The following is a 23,994-nucleotide window of genomic DNA, read 5'->3' as shown; positions in this document are numbered from 1 at the left end:
CTGTTTCTCCATGTGTACGTGTATAACAATCGCAATTGTCGATGCTAGGTGCTGAAATGGAAAGAATGAAATATCGATGTTCACGAATAAACTATCGTTTATGCGTATTATTCACGACAGACTTACTTCGTTAGTCGATTCTTTTTTAAACCGAGATAATCATCGTACTAACGTCCCCCGTTTTCAACCTTTATTTCACACTTTTTAAACCGTGTAAACGAGACAGACAGAATATACACTTCAGGCATTTTCGCGGCCATTAAACCGAGCCACGGTCTGCATTCGCGGGAAGAAAAGCAACCGTGGCCCCGGAAGAACGCTGTCAGACGCGTATCACGAGACGACGAGAAGTAACAAGCAGCAAAAGCGAGAGGACTTTTCTTCGAAGAAAGTCGCGCCTGTAAATTCGCTAATTTTCTTTCAAAGGAAACCTTCCGGTAAATTTTCCGCGGAATAAATCCCCGTGGCAGCGAATAAATGGGGTAGGATCGACAAAGAGTCGAGGTCTGAGCTCGAGCCGGCTATCTCGACCTCCTGTCAGTCGATCCTACGAACCGTACCGTAACAACCATGATCTCTGCCTCTCTCTCTCTCTCTCTCTGTCTCTCTCTCAACGACGTCTCATTGTTTGCGTTTCCTGTATACGCGCGTCTATACACCGGTGTCCTTTATCTTAATTCCATTACACTTCGCAACGCGACACGACCCAGCCAACTGCGTGCCGGTAATGCACCCTCTGACTCAGCCTGCCCGGCAACAACCACCGAGCCACCCTTCTACAACCGACTCGTCACTGTAATTTCGTGCAAGCTACTTTGACGTATCCTTGACTCTCGCCGCTTGGAAATCTCGACCCTCATCCTCTTACTCTGGACTCCTTATTCATTCGCGGTAATTCAACCCCCTCTCTACAGTCTATCGCTAAAGGGGTGGTGCAGGGGGTTAGTTGGGGTTGTTGGTGTTATTTCTTTAGAACCAAGTCGTGACTTTGGTATTTTATTCGTTTTCTCATTGTTGGGCGATCGCGCTGACTAATTAGACCCTCGTTGCGTACGACTTTCGAGGGCGAAACGAAGCATGGCTATAGTGTGAAGGGTGGTTTTCGCTTGTCTTGACCAGCTGGAATATTTCTGTCGGTTTTTGTCGACGGGAAAACTGGTTTTATACGAGAAAATAAATGGTTGTTATATTTGGAAGAGACAGGCATTGTTATTAACGACGTTTTATCGTCGACCCAGAATCGTCTATAGAAGAATTAAGATTGGTAAAATTATTTTGATAGAAGAGATAACGATATTTCATTTAGATTTTACGTTAGATTTTATGTTAAAGAAGAATCACGAATGAATTTAATATTTGATCCAGCTGACGGTCTCGTTTCATTTCTATTACAGATAGGTACGACACCGCGTACGCCTGCGAGGGCAAGACCCTGTGGATTGAGTGCGGCGAGGGAAAGCTGATCCACCTCATACGCGCGAACTATGGAAGGTTCTCGATAACGATATGCAACGAGCACGGAAACACCGATTGGAGCGTGAACTGCATGTCACCGAAATCCTTTCGGGTGCTGAACAGCGAGTAAGTATTCCGATGATCGACGTACTTGCATCCTACATACGCAACTGGTTCTGATCAATCAGCCTCTTCCCCCCATCCTTTATCCCTATTTTACGAATCGCGTCAAGGAATCACGATGGCGACGTCAAATCGAATCCGTTCTAGAGCTCTGCCGATATTATCGAAAGCGAAAAAGAGGAGAAATAAGGGAAGAAAAAATAGACCGAAAAAGAAAAGAGAGAAAAGCGGGAACGGTCAGGCTGACAAGCATTTTCTATCCTTAATGAGTCGAGTAGCACCAATTAAAGGAGACGTCCGATCCGATCGAGCGTAGATCGCGCTTGTCACCTGGTCCCCGGGTTATCGAACGATCCGACTTTCCACATGGATCGGTATCTACACGGCGAAGCTTTTACGACCGTTCCATTCGAGAGATATCCAGCATGACACCTGAGAGTCTAGCTCGTTCCCTTCGCGGTAACGAGAAACGCTTCCTGAACGGTGCCGTGCGCGCGTGTCCGTGTATATATCGATCATAGTCTTTCGATGACCTTGGACGAGAGGCCGATCTATACGATCTATCCGAGCGAATCTCGATCCGATCGCGCGGATCTATCCCTCGGCAGCCAGAGTTACGCGCGCGCTATTGGACGGTTCGGTCAGTACCCGGGAGTGAAAAATTATTAACCGTCGAGTATGCGGAAATTCGACTCGTCGATTTCGCACGGAGGGAAGATGCTGTCCGGAGATGTGTGGCCGTTCTTCGAACCGCGAAAGCCTCTCTCTCGGATCAATCGTTTGAAATATCGATCTACTCAACTTCGAATATTTTTCCATGCTTTTGAAACTGTTCTTAACGCATCTTCATTTATGTGGTAGTAAAATATGTTAGTAACAGCGTGGAGAGAAAGCTTGCAAGTTGGATAAAGGTTTAACGAGATAGCACGTGTACTCTCGCATCCATAAGTCACCGGATACTTGCCTACTTTGGGCAAAATGTTTTTTAGAATGTACAATGTTTTCCACATTACGTGCATTGTTTTCGACATTTGACGCAAATACTAACTTCGTTTCATAGTGCAAATTAGTTCGTAGTATAAAATCGCACGTATTTGAATTCGATCGAGTGTCTTACAGATAAATGATAAAATAAATTCAAGAAATCGTACACCTACGTTCTAGCGATCGTTTCACCTAAAATAAACAAGTGTTTGGTGACTTATGGACGGCAGTATATCTGACCGTATAAAATATTAAACGTGGTTCGAGATAACCGATTACAGTCACATTATTAAATCAAGGCAGCTTTCACGCGACTGCAATTATTCTACTAAAGTTATCGGATTTCTTAAAATCAGAGTAATAATTTTGAACGGATACGAAAGGACACGAGCCATCAGCTTCCTCGACGTTGTTCCATCTCTATCCCTGTCCGCCCACGGAAATGGAGCAAAGAGCATGGAGTCGAAATCGCGAGGAAATAAACGAAGGGGTAAAGGATGGGGGAAAAGAGGATATATCCAGAGAAGAAGGAAAACGAGGAAGGAGTGGACGGCTTCATATGGTCCAGCGAACTGGCCAATTGCTTGACCATTGAAGAGCGTATTTCGCGGCGGATCAGAGCGGTAGGAAGAATCGCAAACTCAGCGGTCGCTTCTCTATCTCGGTCCTCGTGAACATCCCCTCTATTTCCTTCGGTCTTCGTGTCTTTGCGTCCTCCTAAGTTTCAAACACATGCACACTCGTATAAACGTATACATATGAAATATATACACTCATGGACACACGCGTTTCACGCGCATTTCCACGTGTCACAAGATCCACGTTCCACCGATCCGTATTCTAGGATACCCAACCTGATGAAATATCCTGCGGATTCCTTTTTCTATATTCTGATTTTTTATTTCTTTTTTTGTCTCTTTCTTTTCGTTTGAACGGCACACGGCGAAATCGGGAATCTGTCGCAGCCGTTGGTCTAGATTTTCGATTCGAAAGAGCAGAAGGTAAAGGGAAACGATGAGAGAGAAAGACATAGAGAGAAGAGAGACAAAGGGAAAACGGTGACGTAGAATTTCGTTGATCTGACGCGAAGCGCGTTTCGTCGTTGTGATTAATAGCTCGCTAGCGGAAATTAGTTTCGCGGGAAACTAAAAAAGGGAAAACGTGACTCTTGCTATGTCTCACGACGATAAGACCGTCGACGTGCCGGTAGTGTGAATAATTGGGAAAGATAATCGCGATGACGAATCAAAATCGTATCCATTAACGTTATCGTCGCGTAGCTCTGAAAGCGGTAGCTGCGAGCAAACTCGATCCCCGTTGTCGATTACGTTGGTGAAACCAAGGAAGAAGAAAACGAAACGACGATGAGGAATAAGAAGAGGAAGAGAAAGAAGACGAAGAAGAAGAAGAAGGAAAAGAGACATAAGAAGACTGCGAGAATACAAAAGCGCCACGTAATCGCGTAAGAGCCGCTAGAAGCAAGCGTTAATATCGAAATGTGCCACCGTCTAGGGCTTGAAGTAGATTTTCAGAAAAATGCATTTAAAGTTCGTGGCGCCGCGCCGTCTCTCGCCGGCTTCGAGTCGGTCTAAGGACCTCCTTTGGCTGACGAGTAATAACTTCCGGATTAACTTTAAGTGGAGAAGTTCCACGGTGTTGCTTCTACCGTGGAGTCATACACGTATACGTCTGTCGCGGTTCTACACGCGTGCATACGACGACTCTCTATCTATGCGTTTCGCAAGACGAGGCAAGAGAGTTTGACGTCAATTTAACTCGTTTCGCGGAATCGATCGAGAAGATCACCAGTTTGCCTGATCGTAATCACCGTTCCTTCCCTTCGTATACGTTCGCCTTTCTCTCTTTTCTCTCGTTCTCTCTCATTCTCTCTCGTTCTCTCTTGACAATCATCTGTAACCTTTTTGCTTCTTTCCTCTTCGTGGATCCATCTAGACTTCGTGGCGACTTTTTCTCCGTTTCTACTTGCCGTGTCTCAAAAGTATATTCCGCGAAACTGGAAAAACGTTGTGCAATAGTATATATATATTAGTACATATATTAGCCGCTGAATATCGAACGAATATCGCGAACAGTGTACCAGCGAAGACGGTTTCTCTCGTAGAAAAATATCTGTACCTCGGATACGTATTAGTAGCTGGTTTAATTTCCAGATCGAATTGCGTATTTTCTCTTGATTATCCGCATCCCATTTTTCCAAATCAGAACGAGAACTGGACGGCTTTAACGTGATACGCGGATCGTCCCCTATCGACACCGTTATCGCCGGCGTCGTCTATGAGAAGCGTCGGATCTCTGGTACATTTCTCGCGAGGACATCTCATTTAACCAAAAAAATCGAGAATCAACGGCGCGAATTTTTATCAACTCGCTCGATTCGAGAATCTCGTTCACGAGTGGTCGTAACTTTCGCATAATTGAAACCGCTTTTATTTTCGTTCGTTTGATCTTTGTTACATCCTTTGCAATAACCGATCCCGTTTGTTACGTTTAACCTGCTCTTTCCTTTAACACCAGGGTGTAGTTGGGGCAAGGTGCATCGACTTTCATAAAAATTCACACGCATGTATATACTCTCGCTTGAAACATTTACCGCTAGGTGTTCTGGGTCTACCTTCCACAGTGTTTCGCTCCGAAAGATCCTTTGTTAATGCGATCCCTGTGAATAATGAGACTTTGTTTCACTCATTAACGCGTTACCTGGCATTGTGAATGGGAGCTATGCAATCTTTGGTGTACGTTTCACAAATCTCGTACATTTAGTCGATCGCCAACGATTTCGATTCTAATTTAAATTCTAGCCGAAAGATCGTAGATTTCTCGAACATATCCATTCGCAAACTCTTATATGCCATTTAATGCGTTTTTTAACATCCTCTCCTAACGTTATTCCTTAGGAAGGCTTTTCTTCTAGAGGTAAGCAAAATGGAGCAAGCGTATCCTAAATCAAGGGACAAGTAGTTCACGGTAATTCTGAGGATGATACATGTCATCCTTCTCTCTGTTCTCTCGCAAGCTACACTCGCCACTTCCTCCTAATGCATCTCTATAGTTATACCGGTGTGGAATTATGAGTGTGTTCTCTCTTTCTCTTTATCTATGCTCGTTAGCTTCTTCCCTGTATCAACTTTACCTTCAACGATTATACGATTTAGTTTACCTTCACGATTTATTAGTATCTATCGTTTCAACGCCATGATCCATCGCTGTTCGCGATAGACGTTGTTAGCCACAAGTATTAGGACACTTACTCGAACAAATCGTAACTATTTATGTAATTATTTGGTATTTTAAACGAAGTAACAGATCAATAATAAAATATCTAAAAATTAAAAGCAGCGAAACGATCGTAATACTTGTGGCCAGCAGTGTATATATCGCACATGTGTTTCAAGCGTCAGAAATCAAACTAATTCAGTTCTGTGATCGAAAACTATCATTAGATATTACAATATGATATAGTTAAGTAATATTTGATCATCCTAGTTTCCTCGAGACTGTTCCTTTTGTCAATATTAAAGTAATACTTTCTTACTTTTCCTGAAAAACTTTTTCTAGTTTTGAAATACGTGTGCGGTAATCCCCCGCAAAAATCGACCAATCGACGTCTCACGCGTCGACCAAAGAAACTTTTCGCAATCTTGCTTCAGCAAAATATCCAAGTTGAAAAACTGTTCTCGTCGAGAAATCGTCTAATTCACGCGCCATGTTGAGGAACATCGATCGCGGATTAACAGCGATGGGCTACGGACAAAGCCGGAAACCAGCGTCGAAACGACGGATTGACGGTTGTACAGGCCGGTTAGAGACAGATTTATCAAGGGTGCGCTGGGCACGTACGAGATTACGATTTAAGTGAAACTGGGCAGGGGGCGGCTTTGCCGGAACGATTAATGAAATTGAACGGCCGGGTTTCGCTGCGAAACTCAGTCTACGGAATTAATGACGCGCGCCGCGCGTAACCGTGGAAATGTTCATTACACCAGTTGAGAAATGACGCGGCTGGTTTGCTGGATTTTCCACTCTTAATCTGCCACGCTAGAAACCGGTGAGCAATTAGATCGGAAAAGAATGACCAATTTACTGGTCGCGGGCTCCAGCGTGAAAATTAGTTCCGTTTTATGTGTCGTATTAACAGCTCGCCACCAAGAGGCACAGTTTAAAATCAGTGTAATCACCTCTTTCGAAGCATCACGATCGATCGATCATTACGATCTTTCTTTTACGTTTTGCATTTTATACTGTTACTGGCTTGGTTTTTGTTGCGGTGATTTGTAGAGTAGACTTTCGTAACCGATTTGCTAATTGTCTTAGCGCTTCGTCTAATTGGATACTTTGAAGCATTGGTACGTGGTAATGCTTGATGATTAAGACAAGATAAATTTATCGCAGATAGTATACATAATAAAAGCGCATTAAAATCGGAAACGTTTAAGTGACCAAAACATCTTCGTTATTCAAAGTTTTCATTGATCGGATTTTAATCAATTATATATCTCTTTTTATAACTATCTATACTTGAATCTAGGATTAACTTTTGATAAATATGTTCAATATTTTCGAGATACATAACTTGATAGCGTTGTCATTCTAATTCTGGCTTTATTCATCAAATACTTATAATTGCATTACAATATTTATAAAATATCGAGAATAAGAATTTTCGAAATTTTCTCCATCAATAACGTACTGTAATCGAAAGTGAAAGTTCCAAAGTTTTTCGTGCGAACCAGCCATACGTTCGAGACAGCTTGACGAGCAGGTATACACGCTATAATACAAAGTGATCATCGAGAAAAGTAGCTGAAAGAGCTCGTAGCGAGGCTGTTGCCATCCCAAACCTTCTGGGAACGAATTCTTTCCACCAGGTTGCGTAATCGCGGCGTAATTACATTGCGCTAATAGCCACTCGATGATTCGATTCTCGTCGTTAACTCGGACCGGCCAGGGAACCAGTTCGAAAACTTCAAGATCCTCGAACCTTCTTTTCTATCAACTTGTTTTTTCTTTCTTCTCGTTCATCACGGTATCTCCACAAACGAAAACCAGTCACCGTTACGATTCACAATGTTCCCAACGTTTGATCATTCAACGCAATACGATTCATTAAAAAATAAAAAATACAAGAGAAACTCGACTGGATAGCTGTTTAAAATATTTTTAACGTAAATAGTTACGACCACCGCGGAATTACAGGTGTTAATATTTAACTGATAAACACGACACGGTGGTCCAGGTCTGACTGAGTGATAAAAGGAATAAAAAAAATAAAAAAATATTTTATATGAAGCGATACTCGGTGTTTGTGTTCTTAATATTTATATTTTCGTGATATTCTGTATCCAGTCGCGGCTATACACCGACGATAATCGATGACACAACGCGATACGTGTGGAGCGCGTGTCGATTCTCGTTACGTTCGGAAATTAAATTCAACGTTTCCTGATTCCCGGGTGCTTGTTAGTTTGCCAGTTAATAACGAGCGATCAACGAGAAGGGAGAAAAAAAAATAGACAGAAAAGAAGGGACATACATAAATGAGCATAACGAGAAAGAGAAAAATAGTACAAAGGCGAGGGTAGGTGGAGAAAGGAGATTGTTTCACGCTACACGGGGATATGTTACGGCGTAATCGATCCGACGTAGATACATTAAACAATTTCACGATTCGTCATCGTCCTCGAAGAGGATAATTAACCATGACAGAAAACGTGAGAAGAACGTAATTTCGTACCGCAATCAGCCGAACATAATCTTGACCGGGATAACAAACAATTATGAGAACGTCTACCACGAAATTCTATCTTGTCCTGTCGGATATTTGTCAAAATACACCCATTTCACGATCAAAGAAAGAAACGGGAAAATAAATAGAAAGGAAAGCTTGGTTTCTCTGGTTCCCGGTGCCTCGTTGATAAACAAGTTTCTCTGTTATGGGAGAATAGCTGCTAATGAAATGATCACGGTACACGTCGTTTTCGCGATGTGAAAAAAGCTGTTCGTGTTTATCCTTCATTCCTCTGCGGGAATTTTTCTTCGTGACAGGTTCCTTGCGTGTTTTGCTCCTGGCTAATACAACGATCGTACGGAAATCGTAAACATATCCGTAATTTTTCGACGAAACACTTTGAACAAAGTCTATTCGCGAACGCGTTTTCTGATACTATTTCTGTATTTTATCGCGTTGTTACAGATCTCGATAAAATGTTTAGTACTCTTAGTCAAAATTTTACGAAACATTCACTTGAATATTTTCTTAAAATATCTAAGATATCAAGGATGAAATAAATGAAAGAAAAGTGAAGCAATCAACGTAAGTACTTACATACGTGCATCGTTCAACAAAAGACAACAGTGAAAGAGTAAAATGGCGTTTGGTCGAAACCGAGCATCGTTCGATCGATACGTACTCGAAAAGCCAGCCGTTTCTCGAGGTGATTTTTCGCGAACGGTGCTCTCTCCGATAATTGCATTTGCATAAAATAAGCCGTGTCAATCTCCATCGACCGATCGAAAATTAGAACTTTTCTGACTTTCTTTAATTCGATAAACTTGTATTATTTTGCAAGCTCTTTCCAATCTCGGTTCGTCCCGGCTTTAGCATTTAACCTAAACTAATTGCAGTCTCGAGAATTCCGTCGATAATCGTATTATACGAAATTAGTTCTTTCATTCAATCAAAAGACATTAACGCGATCGTGGCCGCTGTCGCGGTTACTCTTCGCCTCTCGATTGTAGCCTCGATCGTTCTTCCTGTTCTTTTGCCTTTCCTTTCTCCTCCCTCTCTCTCTCCCTCTCTCTCTCTCTCTCTCTCTGTTTTTTTGATTCTTTTCTTTTTAATTCCTCTCTTCGCCTGGTTCCAATCTCACCGGCTGTTCGTTAAAAGGCAGCAGCACAATTCTCCGCTCGTCCTACCTTTTCGTCGGATTTTTCAATCGACCGTTCGTCCTTTTTCATTCAAAAAATACACTCGAACATGTTTGTCTGGTCGCCTCTCGAATTTTTTCTCGAGGACGATCGAGAGGCTTACTCTGGTCGGGATTTTCATTAGTCCCTTAAATGGTCGGTCGAAACGTTAATAGACGTTGACTGTAATTGGCGAGCAAAGCGTTCGACCGTCGATAAACTATTAACGCAATGCGGTTCCCAACTATGGCACCGTCGTGAGAACGCTTTTACGACACTGTCGTTGATCCCAGTTAATAGAATGTGATTTTCTACGCTGCTCGATATAATCGCAGGATTATCCACTTAAATCATTGTGTAAAAGATTGCTTCATTGATGTTTCTTTTCATCCCTGATAATTAATCGATGCTTCGGAACTACATTTAAAAAAGAAGGTTTAGCTCGCCAGCCACTTTATCTACGGTATATAGCCTTATAACCGACTTTATTAAAGAACCAACCGAATCTCTATAACCGTATTCGTTTAATACGAGATCCTCGACAACCATATTGCGTTTATACCAGTTTCGAATGTAACTCGTTCTAAGAATAAGACACCATCGTATCCGCACACGTTCTACGTATCTTCGAGTTCTCTCGACAAAACTCGTTTAATCCTCTGGCAGATTAAGAGGAAGAGACTTGAACAGGGAGGAGGAGAGAAGAGAGAGAAAGAGCAAGAGAGTTAGAGAGCTCCCAGTTAGGTACTTAAAAGTATTCCAATCACGAGAACGCGGCGAAAGTCCGACGAATATTTCTCGTTACCCTCGTGGAACAGGGTTGTAGGGTGGTGCACAGGCGGATACAGGGTGGAAGCGCGGAACGAATAAAGGTAGAACCAAAAGGAGGGTGAAAACGAGCGGGAAAGCTACGAGGGTAATATTTAAAACATTATACTACGGAAAAAGGAAATGAATTTTTGTAGATACGCAATGTATATATTGCACTTTCCGTGATATCCTTGCTCCATCTTGATACACAAGCGACCAATTGCATGCCACAAAGTTTATTATATAATGTACTCTTACAGACGTAGAGAGTTGCTGGATGTTTGTACAGCTCGTTACAGCCACGATCGTGCGCACGTTCTGTTCGATCATTGTAACGCTTTGCGCTGGCCAGTTAGCGGATTCGTTGCAATGATCCATTAGGAGTTTCCCTTTCAATCAACGATTCCTCAATTGCGAGTTAAATAATCTATTTACGTGAATTTTTATTTGAAGAGAACTGTTATGGAAATGAACGATCGTGGCGGTAACTAGAGGATTCGCAAAAGGAGATCTTAAATCGTGATATTTTTATCGATAGATCGATACCGTCAGTCATTAGACTGACAAGATAGAACACAGTCATTAAGAAAAAAATTGATATAAAAATTTGTTTATCAGCCTTTTTGGAAAGAATAATTTGTTCTGTAATATCGCGTAATCTTATGAATCATGTTACACGTTAAGAACTCTTTTTGCGACGCTACTATTCCAGGTTTAATTCGTAATGGAAAGGAAAAATGAACATATACATACTTATACATAAAAGAACGCCACGTGTGCTACCATGGATCTTTTTCCCTTTACTCTTGTCACCGTCCGGAATGCTACGAAGAGATGCTCCTGTGTTGTGTTCTCTTGTTTCTCCACTCTGACACGTTCGCCGCACACACGTCCTTGTGGTGTCTGCGAGGGAAATTATCCTGGGGAAAATTCTTTCTGGATCAGAGGCTTTTTCGTCGACATTCGTCACATCCTTTCGTCTCACGGCAATCACAGTCTGAATCAATTTCCTCTAGAGATTCTGCACAAAATCTTTTCGCTGTCCATTCATTATACCGTTCCGTGCAAATTTTTCGCGAACTACTCGCTATATATTTCCAAAAGATTGATGAAAAAGCGAAGTCAGAAAAATTTGATAAAAAATTCGGTTTTGAAATGTGTCATTTGTTTAAGAGCACGGGCTATCGTTTAGCACGGTGAACGTACAGAATGCACGTTTACAGATCCCGTGTTACGCTAAAAATAAGCATCGAAGGATGAAATTAGTCGGCGACTTGTCCAGCCATGGGTGAACGTATCCGTGGCATCCTGCTCGCAAAACGAGCGGATCGAAACAGCTTCGTGACGAAGTGCAATATTCCGTAGACAACGTAAGATCGATTAATTACTTGTTCTGACTAAAACAAATTGCAGATCGTTTTTTTTTCTTTTTCCAATCTTCGTGCATCTAGTAGTATACGGTATTTTAATTACATTCCGATACTCGCTTACTTGTTATCCTATCAAAAAACAAACATAGCATAACCAATTACAACGTCAATCGGAACAATATCTGGCATTAATCAATGCATAATTAACAATATTGCAATTACATGGAATTAAAAAAAAAAAACGTTTAACATCACTCCCTCCGCTGAAAAAGTAATTCATACGAGATGAATCGTCTCATTCTACTAATATCATCGATGGGTAATCAATAAAAATTTTTCAAGACACTACATCAATTACCATTTAAAAGCGTTTTATTAACCTCCCAAGAGGATCTCTCTTTCGCTCGTCATCGCGCGTGACGCGGTAATGATCGTTTACAAACGGATGATCGAGTTTCTCAAAGCGACCAATTTTCGACGTGCGCTCCCTCGTTCCTCGGTTCGGTTCTTTTTTGCCACGATTGTTCGTTTTGCTCGCGTCCAGCATCGCGCGGACCATGCGCGCAACGACCGTATCTCTGTGTCTCTCGCAAAACGTCAAAGGAAAACGATCTCGTTTCTCGACGCGTGATTTTCGGTAGCTCGTGCGTCTCCACCCTCTTCGAAGATTCGCGAACAATCGACGATACTCGGCTTCTCTTGCACAAAGAAATTCCTTTGTCGATTAAAAAGTCACACGAGCTTCGGATACGAGTCGAAACGGGAACCGCCTCGTGTTCTCCCGTCTCTGTTTCACGAATATCCGCCGCCGCCGCCGCCGCCGCCGCTGCCGCCGCCGCCGCATGTGTATACCGTTCGTTCGATTTGTGTGTTGTTCGCGCATTTCTCTCCCCTGCCGGTACGTTTCCGAACGACGAAACCGTAGGCGTGACTCGACTCGCGTTACGACCTCGCGATTCCACGCAGATACGGCCACGCGAATCAGCCCCGAAACGATTTTTCATAATCTTCCTCGGGGCTTGGTTAATTGATTTTTCGTCGATACACGCCACACTCGAAGCAACGGGATGAGAGAAGGCCAATCGTTCTTCGACGTTCGATTAATTTCGCGCGGGAGCGCCATCACCGTCATTCGATCAATCGCGTAGCACGTTTCTGCTTCCCTCGTACCGATCCGCCGACGTTTCCGCCCATTTCGATCGCGTTTCCGGTTAAAACAGAATCTGTGTAGCCACGCCATCGTCACGAATCTCATTTCGCCTGGTCATTTTCCACGCGAATGGCACTTTCGTGTCATCTAATCGACCAAAAAACTTGACCATCGATCGTTTACGTAGATCGTTTAGATAGTTTCGGTAAATGCATTGCATTTTTCACGCGTGTCGGTTGTAATTCCTCATTTTCGTCTTCAATTTTGATTACTCGAAACGTTTTAGAAACTTCGTTTCATGATTGATACAATTCGATTACCGCTTGAAAGATCGCATGAAAATATAACAAGATTTTAATTCGAGTAAAAGTACAAAGGATAGAAAATAAGAAAACAGGAATTACATACGTCCTGTAAAATTCATTGAATAATCGATAAATATTTAGTTTTTTTAATAAGAGATCGGGTTTGTACAAAAGTTCCGCTCGCGAAACGTAGGTTAAAGCGACGAGGTGTCGCGTGACAGTCGAGCGTCGTGGCCGTTCCCTTTGGCGTTATTAAACGCCAGGTGCATAAATAAGGATATCGTAAATCATCGGGCAGAATTTTAGATAGGAGAAAAACGCCGGGTTCGAGCTATCATTTGAATAAACTTTTGCGGAAGACTTTAGGTCCGAGTTTTATTTAGCAGTTAGATCGAATCGGCGTTTTTTAATGGCCGTCTCTCTCAGCAGGAGGGGAAGGCAATTTTTTAATCGTTTCCTTTCTTTAATATATTAGAACAAGAATTTTACTGGAATCGGATTTTCCTTTGTTTTTGACATCTGTTGTATAATTCACGCGTTGTTACATTTACAGGCGACGTTTCGGTGGTCGTTCGAAATAGCCGTAAATTATTCGAGCTAACCTGAGGCACGCGGATATGTATAACGATAACGATAAATTTTGCATATCGCGGAATGTAAATACGTCTGTGTTTGAAGGTGTTAAATCGCGAAGATGAACGACGGAGCTATATGATTCGTGTCTAAGCATGCACGGTAAAACCACCCGACGTAACGATAGACAAGTTTCATTAAGGATTCCTAGCGTTTTTCCCGTTGGCTAAATTACACATTTCAAAATGTCTGACGCTCGATCGTACTAAATTACTTTAAGTGGATCGTTCAATCCACTTTCAGAATCGTTTCATTTTCTTCTACTCTGTTGTAAAATACCATTCGAATACTATTTACCACAATCCAATAAGCGCACATAGATTACTTTTTTGGGTCATACTTTCCTGTAAATACCTATGGGCAACTATCTATTATACTTCTCTTCGCTGATCTATCGGAATATCATTTATAATATCGACATGCAAACGCGTTGTGAAACCGGAGAAAAAAAAAAGTGTTCATCGAAATTGAAATTTTAATGCAGTACCAGAAACGAGGTGAGAGCTCTCTTTGTAACGCGTAAAACGGTCATTAAACCGATGCGGAGTCGATCAAAAGTTCCATGCATAGATTATACGCGTATCTTCGTAATATGGGGAGGGGGAAGCAATTGGACAGGAAGCGGTCGCAAAATAAAAGAGGTTGGTCGGTTCGGAACGTCGCGCCGAGGCGGCGGGCTTTTCGCGGTTGAAACTCCTTTTTCGTGCGCCGAAACGTCGCGTCGGCTCGGTGAAAAAATAACAGTGGTTGGCCCAGATAAATAACGGGGCGAACCGTGAACGGGTCGAAACGTATTAAATCCGGGGTCAGCCCAGGCGTGTCGGAAGGCTCGTCTGAATCGTCGTGAAATCGATGATTAAAGCACGACCACCAGGCAGAAAGGAGTCGCGCGATACGACGGGCAAACGCGACCGGCATGTCGACTCAGATGGAAACGAACGATGAAAGGGAGAAGGGGCTGTAAGAGGGGTCGAAGGAAACCGAAGGCCTTAATAACGAGCGGCGCAACATCCGCGAAATGGCGATTTTTCGTGTTCACTCGTAGTTTATCCGTCTGAAATTACGTTTACCCTCGCCAGTGGTTCTATTTGGCGGCGCGCGTGCAAGGAGGACGATCCCTGACGAAAAGGGGAGCGACGTCATCGCGACACGAACCAACATCGTCGAGAGAAAATACGCGTTTATTTACTGCGTTTAAAATATAATTTTAGATCTTCGTATAATTTTGTTTTCTTCGCTCTTGCTTTCCATCAGCTACGTTTAATGAATTCAAGGAAGCGTAACCTTTTACGGAGCATAAGTTAAGTGGAAGAGGCACGTGCGAGAAGTGAGAATCAAGAATCGAACCGGATTTGTCGATAACAGGAACGTTTCGGTCCCGTTTTCTTCTCCCATAACATAGTAATCTACTAGCGGGGCCAATTACACGAAGTAACCAGAAGTTCCCGGTAGCCTGTCGATACACGCCACTCGAATCACGACAAATTGACGTGGCCGGAACCCGTAGCAAAGTCAACAGGAATCCCGCCCTTTCGGTTGGCGATCGATTGTCGTCGTGTCAGCGGCGCGAATTAATCCTTCCCGCCCGAAGGAACGTTTCTCTTTTACCTTCCTTCCTTCCTGTTGTTCGTTCGTCGTGTTCACGCCCCCGGAAAATCCGTGTTTCAACCTCGATGAAGGGAGAGAAAAAATTGTTTCGAGACGATGGAGAACAGGGGTTTTCGGATGAAATTTCGGGTGAAAAGCAGAGGCCGGTTAATCCTCTGAAATAGTAGCTGCCACGAGGACCGATAACAGGTCGTGTGTGGGCTTTTCACCTGCACACCGCTCCGCCTGGCCAACAATGGGCCGTGCACTCGCTTTAATGGCTCGCCCCCGATCGAGATTAAACCGTGCACACTTTACCGATTCTAAGGCGGGAGCCCCGCGTGCGTGTATTATGCAGAAAGTAAACGGCGTGGCTGGATCGAAGCGACGAGTTCGCCGGGATCGACGAAGCAACGCGAGATGTTTTGTTTGATCGTGGTGAATGTGGGAAATTGGCTACGTTCGCGTTCGTTGTAAAATATAGTATATCGTGGAATCTCGCTAGGAAGATGGGAAAGAGTTATTTATATAGAGTACAGTGGTACCTAATATCCAGTGCTCCAGATGGAGTAGATACGTTATGAAATATGGCATATTTATCTTTCAAAAGAATTAAAATTACCTCGGAATAAATATTCTATCGACGCAGCGATCGAGGAATTCGAGAATATTTAACATAATATACTATAAAAGAAGGAACAAGACGAACGTGTAAAACTGTATGAAACGTTAATTAATAGCCGCATCGATGCTGATCATTAAGTCGGGCGCACTTCCACGTCATCGATCGGTTCGTTACGGGCGTTTTCTCTCTTTCCGTTCCTTCGCGTCAACGGGATATTTCTAATAACATCAGAAAGCGACACCAGGTACTTTTTTTACTTCGTCCGAAGTGGCGAAAGGTATAAAGAAAGAAGAAAGGTCGCGTTTAATTCATCGATTTATTTTTAATGGAACGATTTTGTTTTAAGAGGCGAAAGCTGCTTTCGTTGGTAAGACGATTATAGTTCGCTTTAAATCAAACGACCAGCGATCCATGCGAACGATGACGAAACGTCGCGTCGTCGGGATTAGAATCGGGCGAAAACATCTTTGAAGTGACTGAAGATTTGGAAATAAGTAGAAAACTCCGATGTCGTCGGAGACACGCGGCTTCCCACGCGTCATCGTCGAACGCGATTTTTCGTTCCATTGTGCTTTGTAAGAGGGCAAAGCTTCGAAAGTTCCTCGCGAATACGGCAATAAGGTACTCTTTAACGAAGGAGGCACTTGCAAAGTATTGCTCGAAAGAAGGGGCAATTGTAATGTAGGATTCCTCTCGAAAGTTTACTATTTCGTAGCACCGATACTTTCGCGTTCGTTCGACGAGTGTACTCAAGAATGAAGTGCAACGTTTAAAAGAAGAACCAAATCTTTCGTTTGGTGTTTTCGGTTTAATCGGCGATCGTATACGATTTTAAGTAAAAATATGGAAATCGCGAACGAAAACTATAGATTAAAAGAGAGAAGAACATTTTATTTAGGCAGATTTTTAAACGCGCTTGAGTTTAGAATTCAAGTTTTCTGCATGATACTCGTATCACTGTACATACACACCGTTGTACTATTAACACGAAACGATCGGCGCACGATGTTGCGAATACGAGTTCATCTGTCCTACCACGAACGTATACTGCGCTTTTACAACTACTGCAAATCTCTATTTCTACTAACTCATTGTTCTGTTGTTATTTGCTAACACGTGTACCTCGTGAATATCGAACATCTGTTGTTACTAACATCGCTCCCGGAACGCTGTCGCGACCCGTTTGAAAATAACATATTACAAAATCTAATATCACGTTCGAATGGAACATCGAAACGCTTAAAAATGTTCTCTATTTTCGATTGTAAATACCTTGCAAAGTTTCATAGTTGGGGCTGTGAGTCAAAGAATCATTGAAACTCGAAGTTAGAGGATACTTCCAAGATCGCCACGGTTCACATTTCATCGACGCCATTGATTCTCGTTAATCAAATCCATTTCATCGAATCTTCGTGACTTATCATTGTCCCCTGGGGTGACTTTTCTGCTCACGTGACGATTACAGGTGCAATTATCGTAATTCCTGTTCGGTGGACGTACGCAGCGAGATTTTCGAGGAAGACCCGTGTCCCGGAACCGGGAAGTACATCGAGGCGCAGTACTATTGCCTAGGTTGGTGCACACTTTTCTTTTCGACCGACGAATCTTCCTTCGTCGAGTTACACACAAGCTGCTCAGGATCACGATTTTTCCAAGATAAACGCGATTAAATGGACAAATATGATTAAAAAATTTGAAAACTCGCGCGGAATACCTTGGAGAAAAGCGTGAATCTTCGAGATGCGAAAAAGCAACGAAAGACACAAACTTTTTGTCGAAAAAGTCTCTCCATTCGCGAATATCCCTCTTCGAGCATCCATAACGGTAAGAGAGAAGGGACAGGATCCATGGTTCAGTACACTTTGGTAAGGGTGTACGTTTGTCATGTTAACCGACCAATCGCAACCCAGGTGCAACGACCAGCAGAACTGCAGCATTGTTGCATCGACGCTGCAATTCGGCGATCCCTGTCCCAACACGCACAAGTACCTCGAGGCGCATTATCGTTGCCTGTCCGGTAAGTAAGACTCCACCATTTTTGTACGCGCCCTTCCCTTCGTAATATCTCTGTACCCTGTATCGTTTATTCTACGAACGGTCTTCCGTAGATACCGGCAAACGATCGCATAGGCGCCGACTTTGCGATCATTTTCAGCATATTCCTTTCCAAGATCATATAGAAGAAACCTTTGCGATTATTAGAATATTACTTAAATTACATTAATCGAATTGTACTCTTCTTGTACTCGATCGTTAAAGAGATCCTATTTAAATTTTTATTTAAGGATTAATATGATACGTTATCGTTAAAAATTCATAGTGTTTTTTTTTTTTTTTTTGTTAATTATAATCAACCAATTACACGTTCAACATGTATTACAAAATAATTTAGAAAACTATTTATAACTGAAGGAGTTTTTGATTTTTATATTCGTTTTCTGAAACCAGCTGATCTTTCGATAACAAGTATAATCGTTAAGTTTTTTCCCCGACGTCGATATCGATGATTATTAGGCAAAAAATTCAGGAGCCGATTTTTTATCTGTACGATTCTCGAGAACGATGGTACGCATCTCGAGATTCTCATGTTCTAGAGCTCGATATTCGCTTTTTTTATCAGGCCGTTTATATACATAGCGTACGGGTAAAAAGCTGTTCAACTGACCGCGAGAATCGATTAGAATTTCCCGAAGCCGGCGCTTATGATTCACGTTGCCCACGTAACTGCGAGCCCGTGTCCCGATAAAGATCTTCCAGCGGCTTGCATCGGCTATGCACTCTCCAGACAGACGAAGTATAAAGTGAAGAAAAGAAAAGATCGCATGGAGAGGAAAGAGAGAGAAGAAGAGAGGTGGAAGGGTTGGCGAAGACGTGATCTTTGCGATCGAGAAATCGATCGTAGGGATCGGTAACGCAGAGGAACACACGGCTGCACGTCCAACTTTTCTGACGTGTTTCGTATCGTAATGAAACTCTTCTACGACCCAATAAGAGCAAACAGCAGAGAGATCAAGAGAAGCAGGGAAGATTACTGCAAACGTCGATCGTTACGCTCGATGATACTGCGATTCGACTGTGACGAAACGACGTTTCAACGTGTTACAGTAAATCCGCATCAGTACTTTCTATTAATTTGCCTCTGATCAATTATTAATACTCGTATCAATTTTACTGCTAGCAATTTACATATTATATACATTGACATACGCAGCGTACGTTATTGTAATCATAACCATAGGAGTAGCTTAACATTTTCGATTCATAAACGCGTGAAAATACATATACAGAACCAGACATCGAGATTTTTTAAAATGTTCAAAAGGAAATCACCTCTATTGACTCTCTATACGCATACGTTCTATAGAATGATAAACTGAGTGTATCGTTGCTAGTATTTGAAGACTTTACGACGTTCAAACAGACTCTAACTAGCAGCGAACGAATGAAGCTGACTTTCCTGACCTTTCAGCGTTAACACCCACCGGTTACGACCTACCAAAACCACCAAGCAACGCAATCACTTATTGGACCATAAAGTGTCAACCCTCTGCTCTCTCTATGGCTCTCTCTGTTCGCCTTTTACAGCTTCCAAACACATCCTCTTCGTCTGATCGATATCCAGGAGGCTCGATAGATCGGTCCAACCGACGTGTATATTCAAGAGGGAGTAAGGGATCTGTTGGTAGCCCCGATACCACGAGAAAGCCTCTCTATTTCTCTCTCGTCCGTCCCTCTGTATGCATACGGGTGTCCTTCTCTTGCATAGCCGACTATCGTAACGGACATCGGCGACGTCCGGTATTTTACCTTATCGCCAACCCCTTCGGCCAATAAAGATGACCCCTATAGAGATAGTACCGCGAAATACGCGGACCATCCCGTTCAGGGATTAACTGCCGTCGCCATCTTGGGTTAAAGATCGTTTTCTCCTCTTAGGCCAGATATAGTCGCGATATCGGCCTCGAAGGTAGGCTAATCCTGCCGCTCGCTTCCACTCGCTTCACCGAATGGCCAAGACCTTTCGTTTTCGGGAATATTTCTGTCGCGATCGATACAACATCACGATTGTTCGACCGATGCATTGAACCATCCAGACCAAAGGATGTCTCTTTGTAATGGAACGCGTACGTATATATATTCGAGATACGGGAATCCTGGAATGAGCTTGAACGGTCATAGAGGATACTATTGTCGGTTTCTGAGAGCATCGATCGTTTGTCCTTTCTAAGCGTCGTTATCGAATCAATGTTTTGCCATATCGATTACGAATTACAGTAACACGGTGAGTTACTTTCCATCGAAAGTCGTTTGTTCCGAATAGCTTCGGTAATAAGTTTCAAGAAAATGTTAAAACTTCATTGTAATCATCCATCGCGATAGCTATCGCGACGATTAATTTCTCGTCGGACCCCGAACACTCGAAAATAAAAAGGCGAGCTTGAATCGAAGAGATTAAAGAGGTTTTCACCGTGACGTGGCAATTCCACGAGAAACAAAGTGCGATCGTTAGTTTCTGGCCGTAAGAGAGAGGAAACGTTCCGATGAGAATCGGCGAGAGATTGATCCCTACCCCCTAGCCTACAACGAGGTTTAAAATATCCCCGTCGTTTGAGCTCAGTCGAAAAGCTCGTTTACCCGGCTCTGCCTTCGAGCTCCTCGAATCACTTTCCTTCTTAATTATACTCGGCGTTCGAATCCGATAAGCTCGTAGACGAGCTCTTAGCATCCTCGAGAGCAACCCTCCCTGAAAGTTGGCGTCTCTTCTTTCCGCGTGTTCGTCATCAGCCCGTGTTTCGTTTTGCCACCCGTGTGCTTCTCCCGTTTTCGACGAACTAAAACGAGACCGACGAAACACTTGCAGCGGCAACAACCACCACAACGTCCCGTCCGAGTCCTCCGTGGATCATGGCTTCTCAGCCAAGCGTTTGGAGCACGGCTAAGCCGACTGTCAGGCCTCCCTCGAGGATTACGACACCCCAGGCTCAACAACCGCCGCAGCCGCCAGCACCGTCCACCCCGACGCTCCCAATAACCACCACGCCAAGGTCAGTATACTTTTGTTTAGTTTAAAATTCGTTTAGTTTGAATTATCGAGCTTTGATTCAACGATTCGTTGTCGAACCATAATTTGTCGTTATAGATTTTGTTTAATAGTAATTTTTAATAGCGGAGATAACGATACATTTCGAAATGGATCGTGAAATAATAAAGATTTTCTTTAACGTTCAATGGTCACGTAACTTTGTTACGATTCGAAGGATATTCTTTCGGTGTCAGCTAGAAAAATAAAGTTATCGAAACGTTCCATTAAAAGCAGAATTTTATTACGTTTTCTCGACGGGGAAATATTTTCGTTACGTCGTTAGTTGGACGAGAGCCGATAAGTTGGACTGCACGAGCGTCGTTGAAAGTGACAAACCCTTTTCATTTTGTAGTCCCACGTCGACGAGGTCACCGGTCGATACGGAGGTCCTCGAAGTGGACCAAGACTTAATATCTCCTGCAAACGTTCCGTCTGCGAATATACCAGCGGTGCCTCCGATTGTTCCTGAAACCACTCAGGCCACAACCACGTCGACCTTTGCTCCTTGGAGAACGAGTCGAAGGACCACTGGTAAGTTCTCGAGTGTTTAAGCGGTCTTCATAAACGAGAGGAAAGCGTTGATGGCGTTTTGATAAAGAGAGCACGGAATGTATCGTTTATTTTATCATCGAGATCGAGAGACGGTACTCGAGAACATCAGCTTCGAGCAGAAAGCTACTTAAAGAGCTTTCTCGTTCGATCGTTCGATCACTTCTCGCTGAAACCTAGAAAGGGTGAAATCGATGAATTATTAATGTAATTAAATATTGCACTCTAATTACACTGTGAAACAAGACTTATCGAGTGGATGATTTGAAGCATCATCGGCCGATTATAGTCGACACGTTGGCTCGAGGGCTTGTCAGCTGTCAATTACAGCCAACGATCGTGCCGAAAGGGTTAACGCACAAAAGGCAGCTGTCAGAAACTTGGGAGTTCCAAGAATGGATAGACCGTCGAAGTAACTTTATAAAGATATCCGAAACTAAAGCGATCCCTAATTACCAAAATTCTATCGCCTGTTTTGTTTTTTTTTTCTTTTCTTTTGCGGCAAATGTACAACTGCGTATTAAAACAGCAGGGAAATACGACTGTCAGTGTATAAATCGTATCAGCTAACCAACGTTCGATTTCGATGTAACTCGGCAACTCGTAACAATCACTGCAAAAGATTAAGACACCCTTGGGTATCCAAAATTCCATTTCACAGACCCGATACGATGTTGCGCGCGAGCTAAGCTCCGGTCCGCCGGGGACCTGACACTAGAATCACATTAAAGCCACGCCATTAACTAAAGCCAAGTAACAGGCCAACTAACGCTCGTAACTAACTCAAATATTCCAGTGCCGAGCACGCTGTACCCAGAGTCCAGCTCGAATGGCCAATGGTACGACTACGGTAGACAAGTGTGTCCCCCGGTGATAGCCAGGAACCTGTCGTGGAACACGACCAGAGCTGGCGACGTAGCTGTTCAGAGTTGTCCAGGCGGTGCTAACGGTTTGGCGCGTTGGAGATGCCTGGCCAGAGCAGACACGGCCTTCTGGCATCGAGACAGTCCGGATCTGAGCGAGTGTCGCTCCGTTTGGCTCACCACGCTAGAGAACAGGGTAACAGAAGGCGACGTGATCCTCGGAATCAGTCGAGAATTATCGCAAGTGACGAACAACAGCAGAGGTCTCTATGGTGGTGACATGATGATCACGACTAAGATCATCAAGAACATGGCGGAGAAGATGGCACAAGATATAAGAACGTACCAAGACGCGAATCAGAGGGAGGTCAGCGTGACCGAGCTGCTGCAAGGTGTCGTGAGGACGGGCAGCAATCTGCTTGACAAGGCGCAAATGGCGTCTTGGAAGGATCTCAGCCATCAGGAGCAGATGAGAGTCGCGACCTCTTTATTGATCGGACTCGAGGAGAACGCGTTTTTGTTGGCCGACACGCTGATGCACGAGAAAACGATCACTCATGAAGGGAGGAACATACGTGAGTATTGTTACATATATCTTTACTTGTTGAATTAGAGCGGCAAATTGAACTTTCCGTAATTCGTTTGAAAGCAGTGTAATTGGAAATTTAAATTAGCGACGCGTAATCTCGAATTAGTTGGAGTTATATCATAGACAAGGGTACGTCTATAGGAAAAATTAGCCACGAACTAATTTAGATGGTGTGATAAGACCAGAGAGAAAGGACGACGGGCCGTGATGAGTAAAAAGGAGTGGCAGACGGTATAACGAATTAACGTTGAGTCGTCTAGCACAATGGACATGCAAGTATCGTAGGTCCGACTTTAGCATCGGGTCGCATAAATCTAGATCCCTTATCTGTGGAATGCGACGGTGGTAATATCCGGCGTAGATAAAACAAAGATTCAAACCCATCGTAATTCTCTGGTACCTAGCTGGATAATGTTGTAACCCGAGCTTTACCTCTCTTCCTACCCGGCATTAACACAACAAAACCACCGAGAAAATTACGAGCAATTTGATTTACTTCCTGAAAGTAACGTAGCGCGCGGTCGTGATTGAGGCTGCTGGAAGCAACTTTCTGCGTCGCGGTCGAACGAAGTAGCACCAACATTAGATCCGCACGTGATAAATAGCATAACAGTAAAGGGTAAAAAGAAGACAAGTTTGATGAGCGACAGCCGGCCGGATGCCATGTAACATAATATTCGCCCGTCTGACCGTGTTCTTTCTTTCGTGCTAACAGAAAACTAGCTACCACCGTCGCTGGGCTTAGTCCTCTCGAATTTTTCTTGTCAGCCGAAGACGTCACTTTTACGACTGATCGAATGGAATATACGATGAGCGAAACACCGCGACAACAAGGAAAAAATAACAGACAGAAAGATATGCGCGTTTAGTTTTATTGTTCGTTCGAGAAGATGAATCGAGTAGCGGAACTTTATGGTCGCGAGATTGACGAACGTTGCGGAGTT

General features: G+C 43.3%; 1 protein-coding gene across 6 annotated transcripts in view; it reads left to right on the top strand.

Moving 5' to 3' along the window:
• LOC126869187 (latrophilin Cirl-like) overlaps nucleotides 1-23,994 on the top strand; it is a 361,811-nt gene that overhangs the window by 320,601 nt on the left and 17,216 nt on the right. For 5 of the 6 annotated variants that reach the window (XM_050625404.1, XM_050625405.1, XM_050625407.1 and 2 more), the window contains 5 exons: nucleotides 1,395-1,581; nucleotides 17,877-17,983; nucleotides 20,828-21,011; nucleotides 21,402-21,580; nucleotides 22,395-23,036. In XM_050625404.1, the coding sequence (XP_050481361.1) occupies nucleotides 1,395-1,581; nucleotides 17,877-17,983; nucleotides 20,828-21,011; nucleotides 21,402-21,580; nucleotides 22,395-23,036 (1,299 nt within the window). Of the gene's footprint in view, nucleotides 1-1,394; nucleotides 1,582-17,431; nucleotides 17,539-17,876; nucleotides 17,984-20,827; nucleotides 21,012-21,401; nucleotides 21,581-22,394; nucleotides 23,037-23,994 lie in introns of all 6 variants that reach the window. The other variant, XM_050625406.1, reaches the window with a different exon arrangement.

This window comes from Bombus huntii, chromosome 9 (genome assembly GCF_024542735.1).
Source record: "Bombus huntii isolate Logan2020A chromosome 9, iyBomHunt1.1, whole genome shotgun sequence".
Classification (NCBI taxonomy): domain Eukaryota; kingdom Metazoa; phylum Arthropoda; class Insecta; order Hymenoptera; family Apidae; genus Bombus; species Bombus huntii.
Note: the sequence above shows the minus strand (reverse complement) of the source record. Positions and strands in the feature narration are given on the sequence as shown.